Source organism: Amblyomma mixtum, chromosome 2 (genome assembly GCF_055824585.1).
Source record: "Amblyomma mixtum isolate Tamu chromosome 2, ASM5582458v1, whole genome shotgun sequence".
NCBI lineage: Eukaryota > Metazoa > Arthropoda > Arachnida > Ixodida > Ixodidae > Amblyomma > Amblyomma mixtum.
The window spans coordinates 314,137,964-314,160,295 of NC_143013.1; the positions used below are offsets into that span (position 1 = coordinate 314,137,964).

The 22,332-nt window shown below is 47.1% G+C and overlaps 1 protein-coding gene across 1 annotated transcript in view; it reads right to left on the bottom strand.

Moving 5' to 3' along the window:
- LOC149365020 (uncharacterized) overlaps window positions 1-22,332 on the bottom strand; it is a 45,056-nt gene that overhangs the window by 21,440 nt on the left and 1,284 nt on the right. The window contains exons 2-5 of the mRNA XM_089575096.1: window positions 20,983-21,201; window positions 19,853-19,935; window positions 18,805-18,869; window positions 17,460-17,577 (exon numbers count right to left, since the gene is read on the bottom strand). Coding sequence (XP_089431222.1) covers window positions 17,460-17,577; window positions 18,805-18,869; window positions 19,853-19,935; window positions 20,983-21,201 — 485 coding nt within the window. The remainder of the gene's footprint in view (window positions 1-17,459; window positions 17,578-18,804; window positions 18,870-19,852; window positions 19,936-20,982; window positions 21,202-22,332) is intronic.

The following is a 22,332-nucleotide window of genomic DNA, read 5'->3' on the forward strand; positions in this document are numbered from 1 at the left end:
CGTCATCTACTCCCGATAACAGAGGATGACAATGATACGTGGGCAATGCGTGCAATCTAGGCTGTTCGGAGACGACGATCACCGCACATGAAACGAAACATCGTCGCGGCCCCTTCCTTGTGCGGTCCCCCAATTTGAACTCCCGTTCGGATTCCATTTGTCACGCGTGCTGCGACGCGACATCCACGCCCCAAGAATGTGCTCCAGGATAGGCACTACAGCAGCGGTCTCTACGGATTCCCGTCCGCCTTATGCTTACAGAATCTCAAAAGCAGCAGGAGAATAGCGCTGTGCTCTACAGTACTGAGCGTAAACTAAAAAGAAATGTGACGATGTCATCAACGTCAACCACCGCACCAAGTGAGCGCCCTTTGACAACATAACTTCCACCCGAGCGGACAACGAGACACCCCACAGTATGGCCATATTGGTCGGCTTCTGCATCCGGAGACCCATAGGCGAGCATGTATACTTGCCTCCTTCTCAGTCGGTCCCCGCACAAGATAGGGAGATAAACACTTCAGGACGTTCGCTGAGTGTTTGGCACCGAACCTCAGTGCTGGCCTTGCATTAAGTTTTTTCCTCCTCCTCGTTCTCCTCCTCCTTTTGAGACTTTGGAACGTGCCCCTACAGTGCAGCGACTTCTAACATCGACGAAGTTCAGCGCTAAGCCATACTCAAACAACAGGTGCAGGCAGATATGAATCAATAGGTACCTACATGTGAGTAAGGCAGTTGTATTTCCATCGCTTCACGATGCAAGCTAAGACTTTATCTTAGAAAGGCTTTATATGAGAAAGCTGTATAGCTTTTCTTCACAGCTGTATAGGTGCGCTCTGGTGGATTCTAATGAGTGATTACTCCCTTATTACAAGGCTTCATGCGTCGGTCTGATCGACGAGCTCAAGCAAGACCGTCAGCGCCTCCTCCCATCGTGAAAGCCAAGTTTCAGTTCATTATAACCAATAATTTAACACACACACACATCATTAAACGTGGCCAAGAGACGCCAGGAAACTTTGGTGCTACCTTTCATCGACCGCGCACCGCGTCCTTCTCTTACACTGCACTCTTCTATTGAGCGCCAGCTGAACAGCGGTCGCCTAATTTGGAGTTGAGCCGGGGAAATTCAATTGTCACTAAAGTTGCGATCAAAAGCCGCTGCGGGGGGTGGCGGCAACCTTCCTCTAACGCAAAGTTTTAAATTTGCTCCCATCGACATTCACAACCGAAGGACGAAAGCAAGGCGGGCAGTCGTCGCGTGCACGCAAAGCAAGAGACGGTCTGATGATGAGCAATCGTTTCCGCCCAGGGAAACAAGTGTCTCTCGCGCTCTCCGCGGCCTTCAGAGACGCGCTCCTCGCCGACACGCACACAGTGGGGTAACGAACCCGAGCGGGCATAAATAGGAAGAGGCCACGGGGGCTGGCTCTCTCTTTCAATAGCGGGTGCCCGAAATGAGCTCAGCGCGCGCTCGATAAGGAACCTCGGCGCCCGCCGACACACAGACTAGGGCCCCGGAGCGCGAGCGAGAGCGCGGAGTCGTGCCTCTAATGTACTCCTATTAACGCCCGTGTCCGATAGCGGCTCATGACGACGGGGAGCGGTGGAAGCGGAGAAAGGGGCGCGCTGGGAGTCATCGCTGTCTCGGCAGCCCGGCCGTCCCTCCTATGCCACAGCGCGTCGATTTGTACGCCTTCCGACGCGCCACCACGGAAACAATGGGCCGACACGCATACACAAGCAGCGCTTATCTCTGCAGGCCCCTTCCCTCCCTCTTTTCTCTTTGGTTTCCTTCCACTATCTCCCTCTCTCTTTCTCGTGGCGGTTCCGCACCCGTGTGGCCATTGTGAGCTGTCAAGGCCTCGGCGTTTTGTGAGCCCGCGCAGCGCCCTCCTATAGTGCAGCATTTCAGTGCGGCTTTTGCTCACTGCAGCCGCACCGCCTGCATCGGGGGCCCGTGTAGTATACGCAGGCAAAGCGACTACGCAAGGCGCCGCTTCGGCACCACTCACTCATCTGCGGAGAAACCGCAACCATCCCCCATATTTGCTGAAGCGGAACGCGCAGAGAAAGCAGCTTGCTCGCCTTACGCAAGTAAACTTCGCGGCTCCGCGCAATCTGACTACAGCCACGCGTCACGTGACGTGAAAACACTTCAGGTCACCGAGAGCATACACGCAGGAAGTACGTACAGCCAGATAAAATACAGTTGGTTTGTTTGTTTATTTGTTAATGGGGTTTAATGTCCCAAAGCGACTAGGGCTATGAGAGACGCCGTAGTGGAGGGCTCCGGAAATTTCGACCACCTGGGGTTCTTTAACGTGCACTGACATCGCACAGTACACGGGCCTCTAGAATTTCTCCTCCAAAGAAATTCAACCACCGCAGCCGGGATCGAACCCGCGTCTTTCGGGTCAGCAGCCGAGCACCATAACCACTGAGCCACCGCGGCGGCTAAAATACAGTTTCCAATAAGAAAGAACAAAAGCAAGAACAATATTCTTTTACACTCCAAAATCTCGGTTACAACGACGTCTCTGCAATTCGCCTCCAACCGAACTGCGCGCGCTGCGGCATGAAACCAAGGCCACGTATCAGAATCTGCTCGGAACAGTGAGCAGAACGGCCAATGGAAAAAAAAAAAACGGCTTTTGCTTTAGTGCAGGCGCTGTGATAGACCTCGTGTCCTGATACTTTGTGCCGAAATAAAAACTTTAGCCTTGAAGTAGTGCAATGCGCTCTGTCTGTGCTCTCCTTGTTCTTCTCGCATCCTTGTTGAGTTGTTTACACTTCGATGTAATGAACCGGCTAGCTCAGCAAAGTGATTTTTTACACACAGCTCTGAACAAAGATTTTTTTTTAATCCAACTTTGGCAATATTTCTTTTTTTTTACTTGGGTTACAGGATTACATATGTGAGAAGGAGAGTAGCGCAGCGCAAAATTTACATGCTTACAAAATCACTAGCGTCACGGGCACAACCATCATCAGTGAACCGAAGGCGCGTCTAGCACCCGAAATTCGCAAACACATAGCACCCGGTATATCAGAATAATACCGAGGAGCGGTATGCTCACGTGACTGCTCAGTCGTCAGCTGTGAAGACGAGGCGCACGCACAAGTCAGCCCCTCTTCCTTTCCACTGAGCGTGGCCCCAGTACAGAGGCAAAATCACGATGTAGTGGAACACCACATAATTTGCGCAAACGTCAGGTCAAACGCCGTAGGCAAAACTAATATAAAAATAAAAATTGGCGCAAGCTACCACGCAGTGCGTAGCAAACTGAACGAGTACACACACATGCTGCCGCCGAAGCCGGTAGCTAAAGGAAAGGGGGAAGAAAGCGGGGCTGGAGAGGGGGAAAGCAGAAAGGGCGGAAGAAATGGAGCACGCAAAGTGGCCGTAAGGCAGACTGACTCCCGAGCCAACGAGAGCGAAGGTGCACGAAAAAAGTGCGGGAGAAGGAGGCGGAAAAGTGGAGGATGGAATTAAGCGATCCAGAGAGGGGCCGAGGAGAACCAAACAAGCAAAAAGAAAGCGACGAAAAAGGGGATGAACGCCAGCTGAAAAGCAAGAAGGAAAGCGAATTTTTCCCGCCCATCGCGGATCCCGATCACGGGAACACGGAACCGGCGGGTCCCAATTTTCCCTCCCGCGATGCCTCGCAGTTCCGGGACGCGCAACTGCTGCGTAGGATCGTCATCCTCCTCCTCCACTGCTGCTGCCGCTGCATCGCACCGCTTCCGCCTCGTGGCTCCGCTCAACTTGGCCTTCGCGATTGCTCGCCACTCACGTGTTTCCCCTTATTTATTCCGGCTTTGCAGACACCGGCCTGCCCTTCCCAGTGCACCGTACAGCCTTCTTCCCCCTCTCCCCCTCGGTTCGTCGTACTTCAGTGCTCTGTGGAAATCGTTTGTGAAAATTCCAGCTCAAAAGCGAAAGAACAGGAGAGCAAAGGACGTTGTGATGAATGGGGGCAAATCTCAACCCGCTTCGAGGAAACGCCCCGTAGCTACGGGAGGCGCTAAGCAGCTCGCCGGCACGTTGCTGACCCAACAGCTTGGGGCGGTGGCGCCGGGATGGACCAGTTCACACAATGTGCGGTAATAAGGCTGCTGCGCTAATTAATCCGTCGGGCCGGTCACTCCCATCAGCCCTCCTATTTCGTTTCTCCTCCTGCTGTGGAACACGGGTTACGTCATCGTAGCGAGAATTTCCAGCTGTATTCCTTTCTAACCTTTTGGTTATTTTCCGCAACTACTTTGCTGGAAGCAGCACGGCTCGTCAATTCGAATACGGACACCAAACAGTCGGCGCAGAAAGTCCGCCATTCATCGCGGTCAGTCAGAGCTTCCTGATCGCATACCAGTTGAAGAACTGCCCCATAGTGCCCTTATGCTAAAATCCGACATTATGATTGCTTCAAAGCAAGCAGGGAGGTTAAGCTGCCTGTAACACACTCCCCCAGTCGTGGCATCGAGAAGAAGTGCTCGAGGTTCAGAACACAGACACGGTGGAGACAAATCTGTAAGGCGTCACCAGCAGCTGACTGCCCAGTTTATAAACGGCGACACCACCTGCAAGGCTCCCGAAACTGCCGCAGGTTATGAGAGAAGATAAGATCTTTAACAAGGGCAGATAATTTAGCCGGCGTTGAATGAGCGTTGGCATGATATATACTCTGCGACGGAGAGGAGTTTTGGGAGAGAAAGGCGGATACAGGCGGGTTTATAAAATACAAATATAGAAATTTGGAAATGAATAAATATATGCGGCTATTGAATTGCATATACAACCAAGGAGGGTGCCGTAAGTTTTAGAGTTAGTGAACAAGTCCGGTGTCCTCTAGGTGGGCAGAAAAAGTTCTGAGGATGGCGAACACGCATCAGGGGGTACGCAAAAGTTTCAGTTTGTCAGTTAGTCCAAGTGGATTATGATCTGATTTTGATTAAGAGATTTGTATTGCAGAACTCGGACAACAATGATGTCTTTCCCTTCAGAGTGCTCCGCGCCATCAGAGAAGCTCCAGACAAGAAATGAAAAAAAAAAACAATGCCTAGAGAAAGGTGAAAGAAAGTAGGGACAGGGTAGGCAGTGTTGGCAAAGAAAGAATAAAGTTCGCAACAGACGCGCGGCCGCCGACCACAAGGCGGCACAACTTTTCGCTACCCGCGCGGAACCGCGTCACTCTACCGAGCAGTATGCGTGCGCACGAAGTGCGGGGCTGGAGGACGAAGCACGATTAACAGGAAAATAAAAGACAAGAAAAAAAAAATGACGGGGGATGTGAAGGGACGGTAGAGAAGGGTGGCAGCAGGGGGGCTGTGGTCGTCGTCGCATTTCGCATTCACCAACCGCGACCGTGATTAGGCCCATCGTTATCAGCCACTGCGCGTACACATTAATAGTGCGCCCCATGGACGCCCAAGTTCAGTCCTTGTCAAACTCCCGCTCATGTCGGGACACGCGCTCCCTGCCCGGGGGGTCCGCAACCACCCGCTGCGTCCCCCCCACTCCCCTCCCAGGGTGCCCGCACGCGAGCCCTCTCCCGCCCTCACTCTCCCTTTGGCGACGAGGAAGGGAGGATCCCATCAGCTCCGGCTACAGAGCGCGTGTCCCCGAAAAGCAGGCCTCGTGTGCCGCATCTTCCCTTCACAGCGCAGGGCCCGCGTGTGCACGCCTTGCTCACGAGCCCTCCGAATCCGCAGCGTCAAATAAAGGAGCTGGCGCGACCAGCGTCATTCATAAACTCTACAACGCCCTAAAGAGGGGGAAAAAAACGGTAGGGCTGCAACGTAGTTACGCCGAGTAGGACAAGCGAAAGATTTTGCGCACAGATGGAAGTTGATGGAGACGACGACGCGCAATGCACAGCGCGAGAGTGTGTTGCAGTTTAACCCGAGGAGTGATCGGCTGCGGCGATAGCATAGTACTCTCATGCAGTGGCGAGCGAAGCTGATCTGTTTGTGCCGCCGCGGGTTCGAAACCCAGTGGCGGCAATATTTACTTCTCCAGATTGTCCAAGGTCAGCCTCAAGGTCATGCAAGCCTTAATATTATTGGTTGGGTTTGACCGTGTTAAGCAGTGTTTTCGCACTAACAAAGTTGAAGGGCGATTTGGAAGAATGCGTTCGGGGCTCAGTTACGTTGCTCATTTATCGTGTGACCAATGAGTCATATGATCGCATATGGTCTAGCCATGGGTCATCATCGGTTTCATCAGAAAACAGAAACTGCCTTTATATCTGGCATACCGCAAAGCGTTCTAAGCGCCCTTATAGAGGCTGTAAATGTATTTATAGGCATTTACGGCACCTACGTGTGCTGCACCTATCGGGGAACCTGGCAAAATAGACGATCAGAAGACAAGTGTTTCGAGCATACATCAGAATGAGTACGAGTGTTAAAGCGGCATCTCCCATAAGAGCCTCCAGCTCTTCCTACTTTTGCGTCTGTTTGTTCCGGGCACACCTGAAAACCGCTGCAATCTACCGCAGCTATACACAAGGAATGTACTAATGGCTGGCCTTATTCGAGCTAAGCACCGAAAAAATCCCAGCCTTTGAGCCTTTCTCCACAACCAAACTATAACATCAATAGCGACAGCGCACAAAGCAATCCCCAAAGCAAGCAATCAATTTAATCGTTCCTGAAACTATCACACTGCAGAAACACGCGTAATATCAGCGGTCCTGATCCTGTCGTCTGTGTGTATGTGCTGTCCTCGTTGGTCCCGCCGTTATCACACAGCTTTCATCATGAACCAGTTGGCCCAAACAAGAGTAATATCAGCAGCCCGAATTTGTCCTCTGATCCGTGCTTCTATTTTTATCGCTCGCTACACTGTTCCCGGTCTCCTTTCAAGTTTTCCCGTTGACCTTCAACAAACGGTCATACATGTGATTGTCGACAGACTACACTGGTTACGTGCTTCAGAAATTCGAATGCGTGAGTGGACGTTCCGGCATCTGGTGCTGGTGAACACAGTCTACTGAAGGTATCTCTGCAGGAAAACGGTACGGGCTATGAGTGAAAAAGCGGCCGCACAACATCGGAAGAAAGGAGCTGTCCCGACCAGAACTTGTCTGCGTAATTATTAATGCTCCTGCGCGCTTCGCGAAGGGTTTGTTCAAGTTTAAGAAACCGGATCTTTCCTTAGGTTTTCACACAGCTGTTTTTCCTAGTCCGGTGCCATTAACTACGAGCGACGATTTTATGAGAATTTCACGCTCATCGTTTAATGTAAAAGACTCTATCATATTTCGCGACTGCAATGAGCATCTAAATTCACAGAGCGCATTATCCTATTTCGGCCTCACAGCTGTCTTTTGAGCGGATGTCTTTCAGATAAAAATTCTCTCTATGTTCAAATCAGCACTGTTGTAGGTCCCTAGGCTTCGGATTGAACTTATATGCGCTGTACAGTATTTCATGGTCGCCCCCGCCGGTAAGGCGTCATACTGAAACTACCGCGCTTGTCTTGTCTCCTTCCTAGTCCCTGTCGTTCGCGAGGGTGGTCTGAGTGTGTTAAGAGATCGCGAGTGTTTTCGCGAGAGCCCGAATGCAGCTTCTTGTCAAGTGAAGCCTCTCAGATAACTACGATAACAAAAAAGTAAAAGCGGAAGCAAAAGCATTCGTGTGCACGCGCATGTAGCCCAGATTCAGTGACAGCATGCATACATTACTCCATGCAGGGTTTGTTAAATACATGCGTGAAAAGTGTCTTTTTGGATTATTGGATTATTGGGGTTTAACGTCCCGAAGCAACTCAGGCTATGAGGGACGCCGTAGTGAAGGGCACCGGAAATTTCGACCACCTGGGGTTCTTTAACGTGCACTGACATCGCACAGCACACGGGCCTCTAGAATTTCGCCTTCATCGAAATTCGGCCGCCGCGGCCGGGATCGAACCCGCGTCTTTCGGGTCAGCAGCCGAGTGCCGTAACCACTGAGCCACCTCGGCGGTGTGAAAAGTGTCTTTTTGTAAATCGTGCTATCTCTTCCGTCGTATGCATGCATTGTAAACACCTGCAAGATACTTGCAAGTCCCTGCACATCTTGAAAATATCTGTATGCTCGTATAAGTCGGTCTACAAAAATACCACACTTTTAACGCCGTTAAACCAAGTATGACGTGCGAAAGCTCTTAGTTTCGAATTAGCTTGGCTACTGCCTAAACACTGCCTTAATTTGTCCTTCGAATTCGCTTGACACTTGCCTAGATATTGCTTCAATTGTCCTTCAATACAATCTCTTTTAAACGTTCGTACCATGTGACCTTCCCCTAGCCACACCGCATCGAAGTCATTTCATCTCAAAGGTTAAAGGTCCAGAATTCAGAGGCCCATCGGCTTTTTCAGGATTGCTAGTGAAATAGTGCATTCGCAACAAAAAACTTCATATATTAGGGATTTCATCTGATTCATATATTAGGGATTTCATCTGATACATCCGTAACACATTACTATCACCGAATATGTTGATAAAGATGTTATTCCGGGTGAATGACCCCGATGAACAATTCCTTTTCGTGGATATATTCTGCCGTTGCCTGTCCATAGCAGCCGTGGGAGATTTCGTCTAGAGTTTTCTTACTGATCGCGAGTGGAAGATGACGCCATGCGAAACTTGGCGCATTTGCTTCATAGATAAACTAAATGGCATGCCGGAATGATCGTGTTTATCGTCGACACATGTAAGTCTATAAGTTTTCTTAAGCGGCCGTCGAGCCTCGGTCAAGTCTTCTGTCCGTTGCCCGAGACTGATGACGATACAGTTTTTCTACAGCTTCATTTCCGGCTCCAAATGCCTCAGAGTGCCAGACAACGATGCTGAAACGCAACAGTTTCTCGCCGTTCAGAGCGTGTTTATTCGTTCGTCGCTTTGTTTTTACGCGCGATACTTACCGCTACAACCTCACGTGACATTTCCAAAGCCATGTGAATGTCTCCGAACGTTGGTTCTTAAACTAAAAATAAAAAAAAAACTTACGCGATATAGTGCTAGTGGGTTAAAGAACACATATGCGGAATTAGTCATTCCCTACTTTACTTTCATATATCCCTGGGAGTCTTCATATCACTTCTGGCTTAGTGGTGCGGCGGTTAAGAGATGCGCCATGGCCCTGCGATGGCAGGTGCTGCCACCGGCAGGGCTTGTGAGACACGGATTTATCTTGCTGAGCAACCTCTCACGACCAATTATTAATTGAACTGCCACCAGCTACGTTGGGTAGTTTTTTCACAATCCAGTGGGCAGGTTGTGATGTCGTCACAAGGTCACGTGGCATAGGCGCCTACGTGCCACCTAGGTTGCTTCTCTGGGGATTTTTCGCACATCTCCAGCTCACGGTCAATGACACCGACGACGACGCCGGCTCTTCTGCGACACTGGTTCCTTAAAGGGACTATGCAGTAAATTAATTGAGATTACGTAAAGCAGAAGAGAGATATGCAATCCATCACTCGTCACCCCAGAGCAAGAATTTTTGAGCTAGCATCAATAACAACAATGTTATAGACGATTCAAAATCACGCTCCTCCTCTCCCCCCTCAACTCGTACGCGCGGGGCACCAGAAAAAAATTAAGAAAACAGCTCCGGGACTGGGCTCCGCCTATGAATACGTCATTCGCTGACGTTCGGTTTAAGCGTGTCGGCAGCGTCTCTGCGGTCTGAGTTCAACACCTCGCCAGTCACTGTGTTTGCAGCCGACGACACAGCAAGGCGTATTCATCTTGGGCGGTCGAAAAAGGCACTGCGAGTGGCTCCGGAACTCGCGACAGAAAGAGGCGGCACAGGTAAATTGAAACCATACGCGCGAAGGCAATGCCCTGGCTCGCGCTCGCCCGAGGTGGTCGCGCGGCGGCTCGTGCAGACGATTTTCACAGCTACCGGGAAGTGTGCCCGTGACGTCGTGGCTGCCGCGGCTCGAGCGAATGGCAGCGTGTGGTGGCCTGCCGACGTCATGGGACTATAGGGAAGCGCACCTGAAGTTTGCTCCCACTGCACCAGCGCCACTTCTCCCCTGCCGTTCATTTTGGCGTTTCTGTCAGGGCACGTCGCCGGCGGAGCGCATTGAGCCAGCAGCCTGTCGACTGGTACGCGCGTGCTGCTCGCGCAGCTGGCACTCTCTCTTTCATTGTGAGCACGTGCCGTACTGCTCGCGGGCGCACAAAAGTGGTGTTGCCGCTCGCTGTGAATTCCGCGACGTTCTAAGAGTGGAGAAACTTGTTGTGTGTGGGGCTGTCACAATAGTTCTCTGAACATCAACGGCCAAGGACTGCCCGTGGAATTCTACAGATTTCCTGGAGATGTCCTACTCCTACATTCTTGGGGGAAAAAAATTTAATATGGGAAAATTGTAACGTATAGTAACGGAAATATTGAAGGTAATGGTCCACCCTTTCTATATGCAGCAAAATCTTAAATATTTTTCATCGCTCGTATCGAGCAGTTGACGACAGGAAAAACGTTAGTACGAAAGAAAAAATCCAAGCCTATCGATGGGAGATTGCTATAGTGAAATCTTCCAGTATATGAAAAAAAAAATGCGTTCGTTCATACACTTTTTCCTATTCAAAAATGTTTTTGTCCGGAATTGTTGGGTATGAAATCGATGAGAACGAGAAACGGCAGGCCTCGATAACTGGGCAGGGTGAAGTAAGCTTTTTCCAGTTGCTAAACACGTTTGGTATGTTGCACGCGTAATATTATTTCTGAGCAGTTTTTGCTGTAATTCACTAAGCATGCAGTGTTTAGTAAAGCTCGCGCTAACGAAAGTCATTTTTTTGCCGTTTTTTATTTTGGAAACTGACTACAGCTAGCGGCATTATGCAGACGCGTATGAGGCAAGGTCAGTGATCTCCTCAATGTTCCGACTTGTGACGCCTGGCTCAATTCTCGAAGTTGCTTTACATGTAAAAAAATTCTAAAAGTAAAAATAATCATGTTTGCTTGCACGTGAATGAGCGTTTGCATATGAGCGATGGCTCTGCAAATAAATTGTTTTGGGGATGCGCGTGCGCTGTAATCGGCATTAAAATAAATATACCAACCGCTCATCTCCGTTGTAGCGGTTGACCAAACTAGAGCATTTTTTCTCTTAGCCGTATATAGCAAGAAGCTGGTAGGCGGATTTCGTGCGTGTTTTCGTTTTTCTCTTCAGCCTCGCGTGTCGCCTAAGGCCACTTTATTTTAAGTTAAAATAAAAATTATTGCCATTATTATTCAGCGAAGCACATAACAAAATTCTTATTATTTGGCCAACGAACCTGCATGCACCGAACTGCTCAGCCACCCAACAAAATGAAGTATCTTGCGAAGATGGCCACGCCAAAAATAAAATGGTATATAACTCGAATTCCACGTCTTAAATGATCTCGTCATTTACTTGCGATACACATTTCGCCGTTACGGTACCAGCTTTTTCGTCAACAATTTGCTTCACGGAGTGGGCCTGATCCACTAGCAGTTCTTTTTTCAAGTTTGCGCAGCGAAAAAAAAAGTTAGCTGTCCACTATTTCTTTTAACCTACATCTCAGAGCGTACTGCCGCGACAGAAAGAAATGCGAACAGCGCGGTGGCTAGGCGCTCCGCTGTTGGAATTTATTTTCGTCACGCTTATACTTGGCTCGCAACACAAATACGCTAGAGACATCCGTGATACAATAATGTACCACTCTAGCGTCTTTTTGTTACTACCGAGATAAAAACGCATTGAAGATAAATTCCGACTGCGCAGCGCGTGGGCGCCGTGCTCTTCGGATTTCTTTCTAGCGCCTTTGTACATTTTGCTAATCCTCTGAAGCTCGTCAGTGCTCAAGCACGAGGGAAAATCTCGTGACTGCACAAAGAGATTAGCAGGCTGGCCAACACGTGCAAAGTACGTGCAGAACTGCCTTTTTTTCAGGAGAAAGCGCGCTGCTCGCGCAGCTACTCAATGGGAGGGGTGACCGGTTTGCCCGGTCAAAAGTGCGGAGTCGGCCGGAGAGGGCGCTTTTCACTGGCGTCTGCAGCGCCCCCCTGCGAAGCTGCGGTCCCCTATAGTAGGATACAACTTAAAAGAACAGCAGTTGCTAACACTGGGCTGCGGTCCGCGGCGTTCTGTATTACTCCGCTGGCCAACAACAGTAAACGAAATCAGCTTTTTAATGTTGGACTATATCAAACAATCCATGTATCAAAATTATAGAGCTCATAATTTTTTTCTTTGTGACAAGCTTCTTGTTTAGGTAACAAGAAACGTTTAAGCAGCGGACTACGTTTTCGTCGTGGAGGAATTTTGTGCGGCGAGGCTGAATGTGGGCGGAGCTTCACTGCAGACTTAAGTTGTATCCGACTATAGTGACGTCTATTTTCCCGATTTTGGTTTCAAAATGGGTCCCTACGAAGACACCAAACGGCCCGCGAATTTTAAAAAACACGATTTTTAAAAATTCATAATAAATTGCCGGCTCAGTTCCGAAGACTCATACTTGTTGTGAATGCTTCTGAGCACTAAGCATTGAAAACATTTGCAAGCGGCTTTTAATTATTTGCATAGTCCCTTTAACGTCCTCGCACTAAAAGCAGAAACAAGCGCGGCCACTGACCCTCCAGCAGCGCCTAGAGCGCGTAGGCAGGCCAAGCGTGCCGTGCGCAGCGCGCCCACCGCTGGGAGAGTGAAATCTGAGAATTGAGTAGAAAAATATCTGCCGGAAGGAGAGTGTCGCTACTTTCACAATCAATGGGGGTTTTAGTTCCGACCCGTTACAAACGGCGAGACCACATAATCGAATCCAATACCATCTGCTCGCCGCAGCCAACTTTATCATCCTATGGAGCAGGACCATTCCGACAAAAATGTTTGTGGCCAACAGGGAGGAATTTCCGTTTCCAGCACAGAACGCCAACGCCACGTTTACTCCGGAGAGAGTCGGCATATAAGGGAAGAGGCGGTAGGCAACGAGCCCCGTGCACTAAGCAAGAGTACAAACACCGGCAATTGCTTTTCCTGTTAGCGGGCATGGGAAGGGCACTGAAAAATAATTAATAAGCGCCAGAGGAACAGACGGCGTCACCTGCCGGCCCCTCGTCCCTTCCCCGGTGGCGACACGCACGTGCAGTCCCTGCGTGTGCCTTCCTCCAGTCATTCTTGAGCCTAGCAAATATTTCAACCTTCCAGCCAGCGTGGTGAGAAGTCTTCTCGTGGCTACCACGGGGAAAAAGACATCGGAGGAAAAAAAAAGGGGGGGGGGGGGGGGGGGGGGGGGGCAAACATCGACCCGAGCGCACCTGGCGGAGACAGCGGACAAGACAGATGGCCTCCAGCACCACAGGGAGAGAGTGGAGGGGGAGGCAGGAATGCTAAAGAAGACCATGCCGAAGCCCCACAAGGTATACGCCAGTTCTTGGCCACGGTGAGGAAATCGAACGCGCGCACAATTAACTTAACGAGCAACATTGAGAAAAATCCTCCAACCTTGTTCTTCTTAGGCCAAAAACAAGAAGACTACCATTTCCGGTGGGAGGCTGCGGTCTGACATTGCATACAGCCAGTATTTATCTGTCTTTTCGTCTGAGCATCAGGTAACCGAAATCATATACTGCTGGCTCCACACTACAAAGCAACATCCTCTTCCCTCCTTCCATCCTCTTCGATATTGTTACGAATTCAGGGTCTCCAGGTACACACGAAAACTATAGTCAACTTTAGGAACAAAATTGATATCCCTCGCGTCCGAACGAGTATTCACAAGGAGCAGCCCGCCACTGAGGGGTGTGCATGACATCGTACACCCCCTACATGAATGAGGTTGCGAAAATGTGTTCCTAAAAATAAGAATGTCTTGTAAATTAGGGCTGTGAAGTCTTAATTTTATAAATACTTATGTAGCAATCCAATGTGTTAGTCCGCCGCGGTGGCTCAGTGTTTAAAGCGCTCCACTACTTGTACCCGGGCTCGAACCCGACCGTGGCGGCCGCGTTTCGACGGAGGCGAAAGAGAAACGCAAAAGGCGTCCGTCTGCTGTGCGATGTGATCCACGGGTGTCGAATGTTCCGGAGCCCTCCAATAGGGCACCTCTATCTCTTTTCTCTCTCTTCTTTCCGTGGTGGCTCAGTACTTATGGCGATAGGCTGCTGACACAAAAGACGCGGGTTCGATCCCGGCCGCGGCGGTCGGATTTCGATGGAGGCGAAATTCTAGAGGCCCGTGTGCTGTGCGATGTCAGCGCACGTTAAAGAACACCAGGTGGTCGAAATTTACCGGAGCCCTTCACTACGGCGTCCCTCATAGCCTGAGTCGCTTTCAGACGCTAAACTCCCCTTTAACCATTCCCCACCTTCCTCCCTTCCCTCACGGCGCGGTTGAGACATCCACCAAGAAGTGAGACAGTTACTGCGCCCTTTCCTTTCCTCAGAAACCACTAGGAATCAACTAATGGTGCATACTTAAAGGGACACTAAAGGGGAATACAAAGTCAGGCTAGACTGATAGGCTAGGGTCACCTGATATGTCGCGTAAAAACGAGGTGCATAAGGCGCCGCCACTTGAAGATTTCTGCAGCGGAGGAACGCTATTTCGTCGTCCCGGAGGGCAATAACCGACGAAATGCATGCCGAAATGCTAGGAAAGCAGCGTGGCGAGCATGGCCGGCAGTGCGAACAGTCTCGTAATTTAAACAGACCGGAAGGCCAGTTGAAAATACGAACGCCGAACATTTCGCCTCGCAGTTTACATGTGCACTCAAGCTGCGTGTGGCCGTTGTAAGCCGCAAGTGCTGAACCGCAACCTCACAACAGCATCCTAGCTATGCGACCGAAGAAGCAGTTTCGTTCTCACTTCAATTGTCGAATCGACTACTAAGTGCGGGTTGAGGGCGTTATGCAATTGCAAAAGGTTTGTTTCTCTACTTTCAATACGCGCCCATGCAGACACACTCATGCACGCGTGCACGTCATCAACTTGTGAAGCGCTATACGAGCGCGTGGTCTTTCAGGCTTTCTGCGCAGTTTAAAGGCGAATATGCTTTTAGGTGTGACGAAAAAATTGGCAGAAGATTACGATAGTCGGTAACGCGAAGTTTGAGCGCTGCTCTTCACACGCCGCAGGCCAACGCTGGCAGGGGCGTGCTACGCGCTGCTCGCCAACCTTCGGGAGCCGCCATGTTCTTTCCTTCCTCCATGGGGAGCTCCCTTCCAGCTGTTCATTTTCCGCTTTCGTCATGACATGTGGCGTTTCGCTCTACTACTACCTGTCAGGTGACGTGCGTGTTACGCCGACTACGTCGACTACACCGACGCGCAGTAGCAGGTGGCGTGTTACGCTTCTAGCCACCCACCACAATCTTCCCCCGACATCTACGTTCCAGGTGCTGTTTCGCTCTGCTACTTAGACAACCGATCACGCCGACTACGACGACGCGGAACGCAGGAACGGGCGCCTAAGAGCTCATTAAAGAAAAACGTTTCCCAACACGGGTCATCATGCACACAGTATGTGAAGCACCGGCACGCAAGGCAGGGTTTTCCGCGATAAAAACGTTCAACCAGCTGATGCATGATCATAAAGATTATGCACGCATCCCCTGCCGACAGCAGTAGCCAGAAGGCGGCAGACTATAGTTGGGTAGAACGTACAGTGGTTCGTTTCTGCTTATAACCTAAAGCAATTCACGAATGTAGAAATCACAACGACCACAGAAGAGTCAATCACAAGGGTTGTCTGCGAACATATTTACTAAGTAGTCAACAAATGCAATAAACGACAGCAGTGAGCCGTTTGACGACAAAGCCCATGCAACTTTTTAACTAAGATTTGATGTTGAATGAAATACATTTGAGCATGACTGCTGCTCGCATGCTTCTGAGAATCCCTCCTCGAAGCTTACATGCGCACTTCACGAGAGCACACAATGCATTGAAGGCCACACGCTCGCGTTATCACTGCTGACGCGTATACATACACGTTAGCGCAAGCAGCGGTTTGTTCTGCAGTCTGCGGCTGCCCTCGGTAACATCACATAGTTTCTTTCATACAAACAGAGCCTGTCTACTGTATGCACGCATTGCAACAGGACACATATGCACACGATGCAGTGGAAGTCGGATGCAAAACTCAAGAACGAAGTGGCTTTTCCCCGTCAGTGGTGTTGGTCCGTACTCACCGCCTTGCTAGTGTGGCAATGCAGGGAGTGGCATATGAAAGGGAATATAGTCCCTCCCTGCATTGTCATGCTAGCAGAGTCATGAGAACTGGCCGACGCAATTGGCTGGAAGAAGGTCTTTTGACAAGAAAAAGCCGCTTCATTCTTGAGTTGGATCCAACTATATAGTTGGGGGCGGAAGGGCAGCGCATGTGCACCTTGTTGCCGTGACCATTAATCTGTTGAATTTTGGTTCTCGGTTTCCAGCTGGGTATCCGGTCCTTGGAAGTGGGGCCTCTGACTGGTCGGATTGCAAAGACATCATAGAAATGACATCGTGGCAGTTCACTTTTTGCAGGCACTTTGAATGTGGAAGGGTTTCGAGACAGCCATTTGCAGTTTTCTCAGCAATGCAGCCACCTTTACAATAACAACAAACGTCAGTAATGTTCCCGAGGTATAACCTGTCTTGCTTAGTCTGAGATTTCCCTTTAGTGCCCCTTTAACCCTTTGTGAGGCATGAAATTATATGTCTCAAATGCATTCAAATGGTAGAACTGCTCTCAGAATGGCTGTAGAAACTGAATAACATCACTTTCAAGCCATTTCGAACGTTGGTTTTTTTAAAAAAAGGGTACACACTTGTACGAATGACTTTGCAAAAAGACCTCAAATGTGGCACCTTCCTGTATCTCAGTCTTTTCGACATATAACAAAACTTGCACTAGAAATGAAAACTCTTTCAAGAAGTATTATGAGGAAGTTCACTGGGAAAAAAGGCTAAAAGCTTGGCAATTTTTCAGTTTTCTTTTCCTTCAGAAATGGGCAGCGTCAAACTGTAAACTCACACTCTAAACACATACAGGAAACCAAGACTAATTAGCTGAATGGTTTGTGTGATAGTTCGATAGTGTTCAGCATGCAAAAATATGGTACATATGCACACTGTTGTCTGCTGCTTGTCAGCATTTGAACCAAGTGGGACTCATGTTTCATTGCTGCCCTACAAAGGGTCAAGTCACATGTTTGCTCAAAATGTCTTATCTAATGATTAAGGTTATTGCATAATTTTAACTCCCCCGTCCTATTTTCTAAGCACATACCATAAATATTTTACATCAAAAAGGATGAGGACTTATGACGGTTTCCCCATGAGAAATTTCTTGCTCAGGAAAAGAAGATCGCTCCCTTAGCCCTGGCAATTCTTTAAATCTGCCCACAGCCATAGTAGATGGGAAGAAAATGTGTGAGCTAAACTGAAACACATACAACACACCTAATACTTAAATCATGCAAAATGCAAACACAATGACAAAAAGAAGCACACTCACTCTGCATGGTTTGAGTTAACAACATGGCAGAAGATCCCATTAATCTCTGTCTCATAGGGGCTCAGCTTCAGCAACACCAGAGACATTATCAGAATCACAGCTGCATCACTTATTATGCCTAGGAGGAAAAGGAAAGACGATGACAAATAGAAAGAAGATACAACCAAAAAGTATGAAAACAGCAGAAAACTTTCATAAATTACCAGCCACAATGGCGCTGAGTATACTGTTCAGACAGCAGTAGATAGTACCAAATGGCATTACAACATTTAAGAATGGGATCTGATGAGAACAAAAGGATGAAATTAAATAGGATAAAGATTAGATTAGATGCAATGAATGCCTTTAGAGCCTTGAGTCGCTGATGTTGCTGATGTTACTGAATGACCATGCTCTACATGCCAGCTACATTAGTAGAGAGTTACAGAAAATAAGTGACAAAAAAGTATGGCCTTCAAACTCATTCTATCCAACATGTCATGTAAAAGTAGGATTCCAGAAGTCAAGGCAAAAAGATTTAAATGGCAACTGTGAAGGCTTTTGGAACATTTTGAGTTGTTGACAGGATCATACTCCTTAAGGTTGCCTCTCAAGCTCTTGAAAATACTATGTTAAAACATCAAACTGCAACTCAATTCGGGGCCAGAGATTACACTCCACTTGACATAGCAATGATGTTACTAATACTTGCACACATGTTGAATGGCTGAAATAGAAACTGGAAACCTTGACTCCATTCATAAAATTTTTAGGATGACCTGATACAAGTTTAAAAATTTTCTTCCACAATCAGAGAGTGGACGTAAACGTGCAGGTGATGTTTGTGATGTAGTAAGCACAGTGGTGTCCACAGAAATCAACATGAACTGAAGCCAAGAATATGGCAAACTTAGTGTCAGTTTGCACAGGAACAAAATGCCACATGGCTGCAAACTCTGTACAAATGGTCAGGATGGAGACGAACACCCACAGTGAAAGTTTCATTAGACTAAGTAAACTTCGAAAACCTCTTCGAGTTGGCTCTAATAGGACCTGGACATTTATATGGTACTAAAACGCACATGAAAAACACAATACTTCGAAATGGAAAGCAAGACCAGCTAACATATAAACACATTTGCATAAAGACAGACACCTTGCACTTGAAGTTTTGAAAAGCAAATGGCTTCAAAACAACACTTACTAAAACTTTTCAAGTTTGCTCTTAATTATCTGCGCAACAGTCCTACTGAGCAGAAAACTTAACAGAAATTTGACCACACCATTCTGGTCAGCTGACACACTGCATGAGAGTTTCGTAAGCTTCACATCCAATGAACAGTCACATTAAATAGTACCCTCTCACCTGAGTCCACATATATACAGGCAGCATGAGCTACAGCATTAAGAACGAGAAGTGCTGTGACCAGCCTGCAACAAGATCGAAAAGATATGAGCAGAAGCACTTCATTTCAGCTTCCGCCTTTGCACTGTAGCATCAATAAATAAAAACATGCACGGGCTTTTCCTGGAATTTGTTGCTTTCGGGTCAGGCTTGTACAGAAACCAGACTTGTACAGAAAATTTAGTGGAAATGAATTTTTCTGTGAAGGAAAATGATTTTTATAAATGCACGTGTAGGTGAAGTAACATGAAGCAGCACACTTCTCACAACAGCTGTGCAACAATGACGTACTCATACCCTAGAGAACCTATGATGCATGTAAAAATTCCATGATTTCTAAGCACAATACTCTGCCATTTTGCCCATATCTTGAAACTGAAGGACACTGCAACTCAAACAAGATACACTGCTGACCGCCTCTTAATCACTAAGGCCAAAAATCCAACTAACAGTCTTAAAACAAGCTGATTTATATTATCCCCACTTCTCCACTTCTCATGATGAAGGGTAGCTCGGTAAGTGAACTAAGATACTCATGACATTTCCGACAGGCACATAAAAAAAAAATGGTCAGATGTGAGACCACCATTGCTTTTATTTTTTTTTTATTTGAACATACTGCTAGCCTCACATTTGAGGCCGTTGCAGGAAAGGGACACATTACACATTGAAAGCAACAAACTTCAAGTAGGCACGGTCATAAGCAATTTGAACTGATGAGGCAGTAGATATGCATTCTATCTTCGCTTATACGAACGCTAAAAATGGCCATAAAGAGGAGTAAATGATAGGTTAGAATATTTAGCACATGAAAACAGAGAAAAAAAGCTAAAAAGTGAGTACATATTCAAGAAGCAAATGATAAGACGCATCATCTTTTGACAAATATCAAACAAACATACAGACTACCAAATCAAGAAGCAACATAGCGCGCATGCGTCCCGATCTAAACTATACAGCATTGCTGATATCCATCTAGTCATGCCCTCAAAGACTGAAACAAACTTACCTTGGGTCCGCTCCTTTAACAATACGCAGCAGTAAAAGAACAGAAGAAAACCAGCTGACTACGGTAAATGACAGCACTACGGCCTGCAGAAAAAGAAATGCAAGGCTTAGCTAGTATTTCCTTCCAGCAATAAAGAATTTCTTGTCTTTTTATTCATTACCAGAAGGTGGATAACCTGTCCAATTCCAGCATGTGTTCTTGGAATCAATCAATCTCATGAAACGCAATACCAGAAATATTTTACGACTGATATTGAACAATACCAATCTGCACACCAATGTTCGATGCATGTCGTTAAAGCAAATGTGACATTATTTGCTGATAACATTCCCATGAAAAGGATACAGAAAATATTTATGAAAGGGTAAAAACCACCAATATTTTTTTATGATTACGTGATATGCTGAATGAATCTATATTGAGGTACCAATCATACAAAGGACATGCAGTAAAAAGTTGTAAGCACAATGTACAAGAAGATTTCCCAGTGGTGGCTGCCTAATGAAGTAGCTGAGGGTAATGAAGAACACCTAAATGTCATTCTTTTAACATATTTACCATCGTTGTAAAGTACAAACTTATATATAAGCATGTCTCTGCTTATATATCAATCAGTGATTGCAGAGACATGCTTATATATAAGTTTGTACTTTACAATGGTGGTAAATATGTTAAAAGAATTTTTATTTATTTAAATAAATAAATAAATAAAAATTCTTTTAACATATTTACCATCGTTATAAAGTACAAACTTATATATGTCTCTGCAATCACTGAAAGCAAAGACGATCCCATGATGGTTTCACTAACTGAATTAGAGGTCAACAGTTTCTCCCCAATCACACTTTTGCTCTTCCACCATTGATGGACAGGTCAAGTGGCATTATGAGTGACAACTAAACAAGCAATGTCAGTCGCCGGCTGCAGCATTCAAAACAGTGCTGACCAATAATACAGAAGCAAGAAAAAATGAGTCACAAAGACATCTATTACAAAACAAAGCCCCAGGTTCTTTTGGTAATCACATCATAATCTCCTTGACAACTGCAGTAATTTCCAGTAAAGGCATGTCTGCTCCAGCCAGCAGACAAATTTGCAAGATACCAATACAAACAAAAAACAATACTCACTTTCCACTTTGCAGGCTCATTGTCAATCCCTGCTTGTGCCTTTATGTTGCACCAGCGAACCAAGCTCAACATTTGAAGGACCTCCAGAACCAAGAATACAGGGTCCAGGAGAGCCAAGAGAGTGAGATTCAGTTGTGAGAGCCACGGGGGAATGTATACAAGTGGAAAGATTAACGCAGACATCGTCACAACCAGCTCCAAGAATGGTACACATTTTTTCTGCAAAACAAAAAGTGAATAGAAGAGCTTGAAAATGGCCCTAGCACAAGTAGCATGTCATGAAATGAAAGCAACAAACAACATCGTTAAGTAACCTAGAAGTGTACCATGGTATGCCCACCTTCATGCTGAGGAACACAACAGAGTGTTGGGCCATAGAAGTAAAGGAAAGGAATTATTCTGAGAGCATTCACATTTGCTTTGAAAACCACAGAAGAGAATTAGACTGTGACCTTAATTAATGCATCCAACATGCGTAGTGATGAAAACAAAGCCTCACAGCTCGAATACTAGAAAATACCTTGCATAAATTTGCACTTTTCATTGAGGCTTCACCCATATCTAGCTCTCATATATTCTGGGAAAAACATGCACTGCATCTTAACAGATAACCAACTTAGCAATCATATAAGTAGTAAAGCTGCAGCTCTAAGGCTTCGTGTTATTCTCGCTGCTGTTGTGCCTTTTTTTACACAGGGCCCAGAAGCCAGCCAGGCTCGTCACAGCTTTTTCTTAAAACTCCTGAGCCCTTTTCTGGTGAAAATGAAAATTTATTATTACCGTTGTTAGTTAATCTTGGTACCAGATGAGAACAACAAGATGGAATGATTTAACAGAAATGTCAGGTGGCCATCTCAGCTGCTTTGGCCTGCTCTTGCCCAGGAGAATTCACACCATTACCATCGCTTCCAAGGTTTTAGAAAAGGCGATTTCCCATATTTACAGCAAATTCAGCGATCCTTAGATGTAACACACAAAATGTTCATGCCCCAAACAGTTTTAATAAGCACACTCAGATTTCATTTATTTCGCAATGCTGAAAATTTTTCATTTTATAGGCATTTTTTACGTAACTCTTCTTTTGATATACGTATAACTTAAAAGATTTTTTTCAACTGCTTTTACTACCACCTGAGGGCGTTATTTTGTTCACATGCTGCACGGGACCACACTAATAAAGTGCTAAGGACCCAGAAAGATATGTTACTCATTTGTAGTGCGCGAGCACTGTAACCTGGGTCGCAACCAGCCCAAGCAACGCAAGTCCCATCGGTCGCAGTACCTGTCATAAAAGGGCAGTGGCACATCACTTGGCCACTGCACCACTGCGGCAAGAGTGGTAGACTCCCA